A 12,713-nucleotide genomic window follows, 5' to 3' on the forward strand; every position below is an offset into this window, starting at 1 on the left:
TAGTAACTAATGAGGATTGTCATGGAGGCGAATAACATCCCATCTCTATATATTCCCAGTGATGGGGCAACCCGGTCGGGCATTTTCTGTGCTGGAAGTTTAATATGTGACCAGATCCGCAGCGATGGATTCCTGGATGTTTCCCAATCAGTGAGATCCCTCAAGAAACGGAGAAGACAACTTATTCCTAATGTAGTAAGTACATACTGTATATATGTGTCCCCTGTATAACCCACCCTGCAGCCTTGTGCCTTTATATGGTCACAGAACAACCCCTATATCCTTATCATTTACAGTAGGGGGTACATTATCCCTTATAATACATGAGTGATACTCAGAGTTCCCTGTATAACTCAGCCTGCAGCCTTGTGCCTTTATATGGTCACAGAACAACCCCTCAGTGACTTCTAATATCCTTATCATTTACAGTAGGGGGTACATTATCCCTTATAATACATGAGTGATACTCAGAGTTCCCTGTATAACTCAGCCTGCAGCCTTGTGTCTTTATATGGTCACAACCCCTCAGTGACTTCTAATATCCTTATCATTTACAGTAGGGGGTACATTATCCCTTATAATACATGAGTGATACTCAGAGTTCCCTGTATAACTCAGCCTGCAGCCTTGTGCCTTTATATGGTCACAGAACAACCCCTCAGTGACTTCTAATATCCTTATCATTTACAGTAGGGGGTACATTATCCCTTATAATACATGAGTGATACTCAGAGTTCCCTGTATAACTCAGCCTGCAGCCTTGTGCCTTTATATGGTCACAGAACAACCCCTCAGTGACTTCTAATATCCTTATCATTTACAGTAGGGGGTACATTATCCCTTATAATACATGAGTGATACTCATAGTTCCCTGTATAACTCAGCCTGCAGCCTTGTGCCTTTATATGGTCACAGAACAACCCCTCAGTGACTTCTAATATCCTTATCATTTACAGTAGGGGGTACATGATCCCTTATAATACATGAGTGATAGTATAATTTATAAATAGAACAGTGTATATAAGTGCAGGTCAGTACACACAGTGAATGTATAATGTTCTGCAGGATCAGTACTCGTTCTGTTACTCACTGGCTAAGACTTATTTGGACTCCTTTGAGACCTATGGGAATTTCCAGTAGAATTCCGGAGCTGTTGGACATGGGAGAGAACCAGGAACTGCCGGTCAGTCTGACCTGAGCCGCACTGCTGACATTTAGTTCTGTATATCTAAAATGTTCTATATATTTCTAACCAATAACAAATAATATTGTAGAAAATAAAGACATTAAATTATAATAAAGTTATTTTATGGATTTAATTATAAGATGTTGTTAAAGCCTTTAACTAATCAGTGTAATTGTCTCATTAATTCTGTTACATGAACCTTTGATTAAATGAACAGAACCAGATCCAATGGCTGCAGTTCTTCCATATGAATTCTATGAATCCCCCTTATATATTTATATATAGTGATCATATCCCCTTATATATTTATATATAGTGATCATATCCCCTTATATATTTATCTATAGTGATCATATCCCCTTATATATTTTTATATAGTGATCATATCCCCTTATATATTTATATATAGTGATCATATCCCCCTTATATATTTATATATAGTGATCATATCCCCCTTATATTATTTATATATAGTGATCATATCCCCTTATATATTTATATATAGTGATCATATCCCCTTATATATTTATATATAGTGATCATATCCCCTTATATATTTATATATAGTGATCATATCCCCTTATATATTTATATATAGTGATCATATCCCCTTATATATTTATATATAGTGATCATATCCCCCTTATATATTTATATATAGTGATCATATCCCCTTATATATTTATATATAGTGATCATATCCTCCTATATTTATATATAGTGATCATATCCTCCTATATTTACATATAGTGATCATATCCCCTTATATATTTATATATAGTGATCATATCCCCTTATATATTTATATATAGTGATCATATCCCCTTATATATTTATATATAGTGATCATATCCCCTTATATATTTATATATAGTGATCATATCCCCCTTATATATTATATATAGTGATCATATCCCCTTATATATTTATATATAGTGATCATATCCCCCTTATATATTTATATATAGTGATCATATCCTCCTATATTTATATATAGTGATCATATCCCCCTTATATATTTATATATAGTGATCATATCCCCCTTATATATTTATATATAGTGATCATATCCCCCTTATATATTTATATATAGTGATCATATCCCCTTATATATTTATATATAGTGATCATATCCCCTTATATATTTATATATAGTGATCATATCCCCCTTATATATTTATATATAGTGATCATATCCCCTTATATATTTATATATAGTGATCATATCCTCCTATATTTACATATAGTGATCATATCCCCTTATATATTTATATATAGTGATCATATCCCCTTATATATTTATATATAGTGATCATATCCCCTTATATATTTATATATAGTGATCATATCCCCTTATATATTTATATATAGTGATCATATCCCCTTTATATATTTATATATAGTGATCATATCCCCTTATATATTTATATATAGTGATCATATCCCCCTTATATATTTATATATAGTGATCATATCCTCCTATATTTATATATAGTGATCATATCCCCCTTATATATTTATATATAGTGATCATATCCCCCTTATATATTTCTATATAGTGATCATATCCCCCTTATATATTTATATATAGTGATCATATCCCCTTATATATTTATATATAGTGATCATATCCCCTTATATATTTATATATAGTGATCATATCCCCCTTATATATTTATATATAGTGATCATATCCCCCTTATATATTTATATATAGTGATCATATCCCCTTATATATTTATATATAGTGATCATATCCCCTTATATATTTATATATAGTGATCATATCCCCTTATATATTTATATATAGTGATCATATCCCCCTTATATATTTATATATAGTGATCATATCCCCCTTATATATTTATATATAGTGATCATATCCCCCTTATATATTTATATATAGTGATCATATTCCCTTATATATTTATACATAGTTATCATATCCCCTTATATATTTATATATAGTGATCATATCCCCTTATATATTTATACATAGTTATCATATCCCCTTATATATTTATATATAGTGATCATATCCCCCTTATATATTTATATATAGTGATCATATCCCCTTATACATTAATATATAGTGATCATATTCCCTTATATATTTATATATAGTGATCATATCCCCTTATATATTTATATATAGTGATCATATCCCCTTATATATTTATATATAGTGATCATATCCCCCTTATATATTTATATATAGTGATCATATCCCCTTATATATTTATATATAGTGATCATATCCCCCTTATATATTTATATATAGTGATCATATCCCCTTATATATTTATATATAGTGATCATATCCCCTTATATATTTATACATAGTTATCATATCCCCTTATATATTTATATATAGTGATCATATCCCCTTATATATTTATACATAGTTATCATATCCCCTTATATATTTATATATAGTGATCATATCCCCCTTATATATTTATATATAGTGATCATATCCCCTTATACATTAATATATAGTGATCATATTCCCTTATATATTTATATATAGTGATCATATCCCCTTATATATTTATATATAGTGATCATATCCCCTTATATATTTATATATAGTGATCATATCCCCCTTATATATTTATATATAGTGATCATATCCCCTTATATATTTATATATAGTGATCATATCCCCCTTATATATTTATATATAGTGATCATATCCCCTTATATATTTATATATAGTGATCATATCCCCCTTATATATTTATATATAGTGATCATATCCCCTTATATATTTATACATAGTTATCATATCCCCTTATATATTTATATATAGTGATCATATCCCCTTATATATTTATACATAGTTATCATATCCCCTTATATATTTATATATAGTGATCATATCCCCCTTATATATTTATATATAGTGATCATATCCCCTTATACATTAATATATAGTGATCATATTCCCTTATATATTTATATATAGTGATCATATCCCCTTATATATTTATATATAGTGATCATATCCCCTTATATTTATATATAGTGATCATATCCCCCTTATATATTTATATATAGTGATCATATCCCCTTATATATTTATATATAGTGATCATATCCCCCTTATATATTTATATATAGTGATCATATCCCCTTATATATTTATATATAGTGATCCTATCCCCCTCTGTTTCATTACAAGTGATAGAGGAAAGTCAGATAAAGGAACAATAAGTGGAAGGTTTAGTTTTATTGTCGGCTCAGCTCAGTACAAATACACAGTGAGAAGGAATCATGAAGCAATAACAAGACACGTTACATGTCTGTGTGGATAATAAAAATATTGCTGATTATCTTTATCAAACTGATTCGGTTCAACCATTACAGATGAATTTATATGTGGAACAAACCAAACACTTGAGATTTGCACTTAGACTCGGCTCAGGGAAAGACCAAGAAACGTGTTTTCAACGGGGTCCTACTGTTTAACCCTAATTGCTCTTTCCAACGGAGATTTCACAGGGATACAGAGTCTTTTACAGACATTAGTGGCAGCAGTAAATTGGGACATTAAGTTAGAGAATATGTTATATTGAGTTAGACTGCACTTGCAATACCCCCTGTAGAGAAGCAAGATTAAAGGGGAAGCAAACCTTTAAAATAAGTGAATATAAAGCAGTTTTGTCTTTTACATTCATTATTTATTTTGTTTTTATTCCAAGATATTAAGGGATACATGTACTGTTAATATGAATGAATTTTGTTACAACAGCACCACCTGCTGGTCATTTTCCCACCATTCATTTGTGTAAGAGATTATCATGGAGTGGAAACACGGCAGAGAAACATAAGGGAGCCATTAAAATGCAGCAAAGTCTCCTTCCATTCTGCAAATGCTGTTAAATACTGTACCTGTGTATCTTCATTTATTGGTCTTACTGAGCTAATCGTATGGGGATGGTGCTTATTAAAGGGGTTACTGGCCCTTTAACTGGTTCTCTGTGTGTGGCTGAGACATTTACAGCTGATCCTAATGCTCCTGGACTTGAGATTTGCTCCATTACACTGGGTCTCCAACCTCATAGATACACTCCTCTGGGGCATCAGCCTCTGCCTCTGACTTCTCTTCCCATCCCTGAAATACAACAGAAATACATTTGCCCTGACATTATACACTCTCATTATAGGGGGCAGTGCTGGGAGGGGCTTATATAGGAGAGTGGAGAGGTGATTGGCTGGCACAGCTAAGCAGGGGTGGAGAGAAGGCAACTCAGGGGAGGAGCTGATGAGACCATGTGACTCAGGTGAGGTAGAGCCCCTCCCCTCGGCCTCCTATCTCTATATATAACCCCCCCCTTTTGATATTTCCAATCTCACATTTGAATCGAGGTGAAACTACAAAACATCAACTCTAGAGCAGTATATTTTTTTCACTAATATTTTTTAATCAATTTATTAGAACTTGCGCTTTATTTTTGTTGCTGAATGATTTAATCACCTTAATCTCATAAAGGAAACTGTGAATCGGGTAATGAATTCGATTTTTGCCTAAATGTGACAAAAAGAACTAGCAGTTTAGATTGAGGCACCAACTGTCTTTATTTGCTGATGAATTTAGGTAAAAATTTGTAAGAATTGGGAATTGTTCTCTCCTTTTTCTTGATGGTGTAAATGTTAAGAGGCCCTTATTTTTTGTTGAACTATAAAGTTAAGGGCAGTTTCTGACTGTACAGTTCAACTACACCTCATGTGGGGGTAGAGAGCAGTAAAGAAAGACTGAAGCTTATTGGAGCACAAGTCACATGAATGAGGGCACTTGGGAAAGTAAGAAAATACAAGTTTCAATTAAATATAAAAAAATCTGTTTGTTTTTTTGAAACTGATTTCAGTGCTGGAATCTGTGGGAGAAGCTTCATTAACAGATGCATTTGTGATAAACATGTGAGGAGGGGCAGTAAGTGCCATATAAGAATAATAAATGGGAAAGGACTTACCTGTCGATACACATTAGAGACTGCGCCTTCTCTCTCACCCTTTCCCCACACACCTGTATATAGTGAATATTGTACATCAGAAACACTGTATATACTGTATATACCCCAGTCATGTCTCTTATATACACCTGTTTATAGTGAATATTATCAGAAACACTGTATATACTGTATATACCCCAGTCACGTCTCTTATATACACCTGTTTATAGTGAATATTGTACATCAGAAACACTGTATATACTGTATATACCCCAGTCATGTCTCTTATATACACCTGTTTATAGTGAATATTATCAGAAACACTGTATATACTGTATATACCCCAGTCACGTCTCTTATATACACCTGTTTATAGTGAATATTGTACATCAGAAACACTGTATATACTGTATATACCCCAGTCATGTCTCTTATATACACCTGTTTATAGTGAATATTATCAGAAACACTGTATATACTGTATATACCCCAGTCACGTCTCTTATATACACCTGTTTATAGTGAATATTATCAGAAACACTGTATATACTGTATATACCCCAGTCACATCTCTTATATACACCTGTTTATAGTGAATATTGGAGATCAGAAGGTCCCAGGCATCTTATATACAGGGAGGAATCATTACCCACAACTGCCGCTTCTGTTTAAATAATCAGACTTATCACTGGGTCGATCCCCTCAGGTAAAAACCTTTCCCATCTCAGCCAGGAAGGAACCCCTGTACCCCACATGCAAGGAATGCCCCAGGGCCCGGCTACTAAATGCCCCATGGGGGGAAACAGATGCCAATAGTAAATGTGCTGGTGGCACTCAGTAGAGTTGCTGATAAGGCCACATTGCAGGGCAGTGCCAGGGAGTCCCTATGGATCCTGGGAGTTGTAGTGATCTATTGGGAGGGTTTAGTGCAGCCATGAATGTTTCAGTACATGAGATATACAGACTGCAGGTAGGTACCTTGCTCCTCAGTGGAACTGCATCTCCCCATGTCACACAGGAGTTTCCCACCCATGGGAATGAATATCAGGAACTTCAGGAATATTCCGGGCAGGAGGCCGATGGTCAAAGAAGCCAAACTGAAGCTGCCAAAGAAAGGGATCTTCATCATTTCCTGCACATTGTAACTGAGTGTCAGCTCATGGGCCCAAAACCCCTCATACTGATAAGGTACCACTGCCCTTGTGTATCAGTAGCCCATACAGATCCAGATTGTCTTCTTCTCACAGGTCTATAGGTCTCTGCTCAGCATTAGCCCAACTTCTAGGCCTCAGCTTGGAACTTGTTCTATTTATTGTCTGATTATATTAAGAGAATTGGTTTATTTTACCCTAAGACTAGAGGGAGAAGAGGGGTTCCCTCAAAATAACAGGTCCCCCCCACACCAACAAGCGCAGAGTTATCTTCCTCCCATTTACTGGGTCTGAGAGCAGAAGTGGAGCTGAACTGTATAAATAGGGGCCAGAGAGTAACATTAGTAGGTGCTGTGCCCCTCAGTAAGGCTGAATAGGTAAGTGCCTAGTAATCATTAGTACTTACCTCCATAAAGAACATCCAATTGAGTTAATGGACGTGAGGTTAAATTCGGCTGTGGAGAGAGATGTAGTTGGGTTACTGTGTTGCAATGGGGGGAGATGTAGTTGGGCTACTGTGTTGCTATGGGGGGAGATGCAGTTGTATTACTATGTTGCTATGGGGAGAGATGCAGTTGGATTACTGTGTTGCTATGGGGGGAGATGCAGTTGGGTTACTGTGTTGCTATGGGGAGAGATGCAGTTGGTTACTGTGTTGCTATGGGGGGAGATGCAGTTGGGCTACTGTGTTGCTATGGGGGGAGATGCAGTTGTATTACTATGTTGCTATGGGGAGAGATGCAGTTGGATTACTGTGTTGCTATGGGGGGAGATGCAGTTGGGTTACTGTGTTGCTATGGGGAGAGATGCAGTTGGGTTACTGTGTTGCTATGGGGGGAGATGCAGTTGGGTTACTGTGTTGCTATGGGGAGAGATGCAGTTGGATTACTGTGTTGCTATGGGGAGAGATGCAGTTGGTTACTGTGTTGCTATGGGGGGAGATGCAGTTGGGTTACTGTGTTGCTATGGGGAGAGATGCAGTTGGGTTACTGTGTTGCTATGGGGAGAGATGCAGTTGGGCTACTGTGTTGCTATGGGGGGAGATGCAGTTGTATTACTATGTTGCCATGGGGAGAGATGCAGTTGGATTACTGTGTTGCTATGGGGGGAGATGCAGTTGGGTTACTGTGTTGCTATGGGGAGAGATGCAGTTTGGTTACTGTGTTGCTATGGGGGGGAGCTACTAACAAAACAAACACAATACCACCCACAACTAAAGGCAAAGTAATGCCCCGCAATATGTAAAGACTTTTTTGGGGACACTCCTCATTTTCCTCTTTCATATTTGCCCTTTACAATAGAATAAGGGAGACAATGGGGCTTCATAGAGACAAGTAGCCCCCAAGTCTCCTCTTATTGCCCCGTATTCAGCTGCACAAACAGAAGCCCCCGGGGGGAGACGTAGGACTGAGTGACGTCTGTGGCTCTTCCCTGACACCAAAGTTCATTTTATTTCTCCCCTTTACAATTGTGTAAAATCCTTTAGCAGAGACAATTCTCAGTGTTGCCCACGGCAGGGAATTCCCTGGAGTTTTGTGGCCGCAGCAAGTCCTGGGCAACAAGTGGCCCCCGTGTGGCCTAAAACAAATGATTTGTGTCACCAGCAGAAAATGCAGAAGAAAGGGGGGGGGGGGTCAGTGTTTGATTCATAAGTTTTATCAGCAGAGATTCACTGACACCAACACAAGAGAAATGTCGGGGGGTTTGTTGCACTCGTTTCCCCAATGAGCCGTGACACTAAATGGGAGGTTTCCCCACTCGCTATCACACAGTCGGTACCAGCAGTGATATTGGCCCAAAGCAGAGCAGCATAGAAACTGTCCCAAAAGCGGGAGATGCCATACAGCTATAAGCCCACTGGCCCCTCAGTCTATGGTTCTTGCTCAGCTGAAGCTCTAACTGCCCGGGGGGGGGGCTGATTCTGGGCAGTTCTGGGGAGTGTGTGAAACCCAAAGGGCTAAAAGGAGAGGCTGTGGGTTTGTGGGTGACGGGGGGCTGAGGTCACTTCTCTCTCATGAGACACAACACTGACTCCCGTATCAGCTGAAATTCACTCACCACTTACAGGAAATGCAAAAACCTAAAAATATATTTCATTTAAAAAACCTACAGCCTCAAAAAGAGTCTGAGTATTAAGTGAGTATTTTATATATTGTACTTAGTGCCCCAGTAATGACCCAGGACTCCCCATCATGGATCTTGTTAGGCGTCATTTGTGGGTCAGCGGCACTGCACATGCTCAGTAGGCTCTGGGGTCTTGTGAAATCATCCAGCACAGAGTAACGTTCTCTGTCATAAAAGCTGATTATTATATTCTGATGCAGACTGCGCTGGATCCTATGCTGCCATGTAATGTGAATGTGAAGTTACTAATCAGCCTTGTATTGTGACATTTACAGTGGGAGTCATTTACAAACACTGGGCACATTTGCACCTGGGCAGTAACCCATGACAACCAATCAGATGATTGCTTTCAGTGCTCAACCTGCAGCTGGCTGAAAACAAGCTAATTACTGACTGGTTGCTATAGGTTACTGCACAGGTGCAAATTTGGCCAGTATTTATGAATCAGCCCCGTCTGATACTGTATATGGTGAGTTCAGGTAAGTGACAGCAGCCCAGAGTATGTGCAGTGAATCAGCAGAAATGTACCTATTGGGGCACAGATGTTCCCTGCTAATAACCTACTTCAGTAGGGAATCCCACCCCTTCCCATTGCGCAGTTCACCCCTTCCCATGCTGATAATAAACCGCCGTTCCTCCAGCAGTTTGAGCCTTACTTTGGGAAGGGCCGAGGGGCTCACAGGACACCTGGGTGACATTCCAGCTGCTCGTGTTCTTGTCCCTTATACACTGAATGATGGAGTCGTTGGGTTTATATCCCGCAGGACACGACAGCTCCACCAACTCATCTGGCCCATAATATTCTTCATCTGGATTAAACGTCAGATCCGGATCCCACTGATCAACTTTTTTGCATTTCTCTGTAAGTAAAAAAAACAGTAGATGGAGGCAACTCATAGGCAACAAGTTGGGGTCTTTCCCTTGTAGTTTTGTGATGGAGACAGTGACAGAAGGGGTATAAGGTGGGAGGAAGTTTAGGGGGGCTGTGGCTGGAGATCAGTGACCTCTTCTTGGGTTTTGGTGCTTCTGTTAATCATCTGCCTTATCCATCCATTGGTAATTAAATCACATACAAACGTTCCCTCGCGCAGGGTTTTCAGGCTGAACTCTTTGGTTGCCTTAAGGTCATCTCTTCTCCAGGTACCGAGACCTTCCTCCACCTCAGCTTTGTATTATTATTTTAGTAAGACAACATGCGCTCAACCTGATGGACCCCTTGAATCCCCTACAACCCTCATAGCTCATTCTTATGAAGGAATAGGAATTTGAAAGAGTAAGAATGAGAAGAAAGAAGAATAAGGAAGATGCCAATGGCCAATCATATCACATGACAAGTAGATGTCACCCAGATGTTCCTCACCTACACAAGTTGTCTCCTCAGACCGTGAGAAAAGCTGGAATTCATGGGATACCTGTCTGCACTCCAGCCTGAATGTCTTCTCCACAAACTGCTTCCGGCACGAGACAGTCACCAGATCCTTCTCTTTAACAAATATAAAGTTTTCTGGAAAGTCCACCATTTCCACCCAAGGAGCAGTCTCCCTACAGACACCTGGAAGACAATCCCACCCGGACAGTAATGTGTAAACATTTACTTCTATGTCTGCTGGAAAGTTGCTGATTATTGTTATTAAAGGTGAGTTTTATGCAATCCCTTCTTTATTAAATATAATACAGAGACTCTAGGTGCATGGCCATATGGGTATAAAATCTCACCAGTGTATATGTGGGGTCTGGGTGCACTTGCCCCAGATCTACAGCTCCAGGTGGAGGTATCAAACCAAATGACAAGCACTCACAGATCCCAAAGAGAAGTACAGAAAATGCAGATTTTAATTAGGAAAATAATAGATGTTCAGAAAACCTTACGCATTTCATGCACTTGGACACTTAATCATAGGCCTATAAATCAAAATGACTCTCTTCCCTCAACACAGTTTGTTATAACATACCATATCCTTGCCGGTAAGAGTGCCAGTACCTGGTAGAACAGTGACAGTGATAGGGTGCATGGCATCATTGCCAGTAAACTCGATGCCACACTGATATATATCAGAATCCTGGGGCTTCATCCCGGCCATTGTAATGGAGAAGCTGGTCATATTGTCTTCTATAGAGAATCTCCCATCAATCACCTTCATTGTCCCATCTGAAGAGATGAGTATGTGGCAAGATTTCCTCCCTGCCCCTTTACACAGGTACTTCTTATAGCTGCTGTAGCCCCTGTAGTAGCCACACGTCACTGTTAAGGCTTCACCATAAAGCACATCCACTTGGCTTGGGCCACTTCGACTCCAAACTCCTGCGTTAAAGAGAATTAAATCCAAATTACAGCTGGATAACCCATAAAACACAAGCCCATTATAGACACTAAAGAAGAAGAAGAGCAGAAAAGACCAAAAAAAGTAAAAGCTTTAGAAAGTCTCTGGGTTCCACCCTGGGGCCACAACATTTAGCTACAGAGGAATGAAGCTTCAGCCACACTATATGTTCCCCAACATGATGAGGAACCTCTGCCATATCAGCAGCGATGGAGACTTACATCAACAACCATTGTTTAGGGTTTTAGGAAACTACAGATGTGGGTGGTCTTGGGGAGCCAATCAGGGTGAATGCCTATAGGGCTACTGGCCAAATGAGTGAAATGCCAAGATAAATCCATCCGGCTCAAACTATAGACTGGCACCTCCAGCCAAAAATTGGTCTTGGAAAAGTGTCTCCTGAGCAGTACATTGGCCCTACACATTGGCCCTACACATTGGCCCTACACATTGGCCCTACACATTGGCCCTACACATTGGCCCTACACATTGGCCCTATGATCTTCCCCAAATATGGCTCTGAGTATAAGGGGAAGAGTCACATGTTAAAGGGGTGGTTGACCTTAAAATTTAGATTTTTTTTTTTTATTCAGATTCATTTTGTGTTGAACTTTTGTGTTCAGCATCTCCGCAAGGTAGAGTGTGAGCTGATTGCTCAGCCATATTCAGGGTGGGAGGCAGAAGAGGACGAGGACTGGACAGAAGGAAGAGAATTATAGGGGGAGAATGAAGAGAGAAATGTAGCCCCAGAGTGGATGTAAATCAGAGATATGAGATATATTGATTGTTACAATGAGTTAAAAGTGAATTTCTCTCTAAAGGCCCAATGTTATCTACAATTTCCTGCTGAATTATTCTCCAAAGGCAATGAGGATATTCCTGTTTTTAAGGTATTTTGGCAATTAAATTGCATTTACTGGGTCACATTTAATGCTTAGAAGTAATAAAACCCCACTCTGAGCCCTGGAGATGTGAC

At 38.5% G+C, this 12,713-nt stretch overlaps 2 protein-coding genes across 2 annotated transcripts in view; one reads left to right on the forward strand and one right to left on the reverse strand.

The window, feature by feature from the left end:
* LOC121399247 (receptor-type tyrosine-protein phosphatase F-like) overlaps positions 1 to 1,431 on the forward strand; it is a 51,178-nt gene extending 49,747 nt beyond the window's left edge. Inside the window, exons 22-23 of the mRNA XM_041579294.1 lie at positions 60 to 195; positions 1,066 to 1,431. The gene's annotated coding sequence lies outside the window, so the exon portion shown is untranslated. The remainder of the gene's footprint in view (positions 1 to 59; positions 196 to 1,065) is intronic.
* Positions 1,432 to 5,228: 3,797 nt separating this feature from the next.
* On the reverse strand, positions 5,229 to 11,557 carry LOC121399248. Its single transcript, XM_041579295.1, has 5 exons — positions 11,398 to 11,557; positions 10,777 to 10,968; positions 10,073 to 10,276; positions 5,667 to 5,716; positions 5,229 to 5,303 (listed from the first exon to the last, which is right to left on the reverse strand). The coding sequence occupies exons 1-5, from the start codon at positions 11,555 to 11,557 to the stop codon at positions 5,229 to 5,231; spliced, it is 681 nt and encodes a 226-aa protein (XP_041435229.1).
* Between the last annotated feature and the right edge of the window lie 1,156 nt (positions 11,558 to 12,713).

Source organism: Xenopus laevis, chromosome 1S (genome assembly GCF_017654675.1).
Source record: "Xenopus laevis strain J_2021 chromosome 1S, Xenopus_laevis_v10.1, whole genome shotgun sequence".
Taxonomy (NCBI): Eukaryota; Metazoa; Chordata; class Amphibia; order Anura; family Pipidae; genus Xenopus; species Xenopus laevis.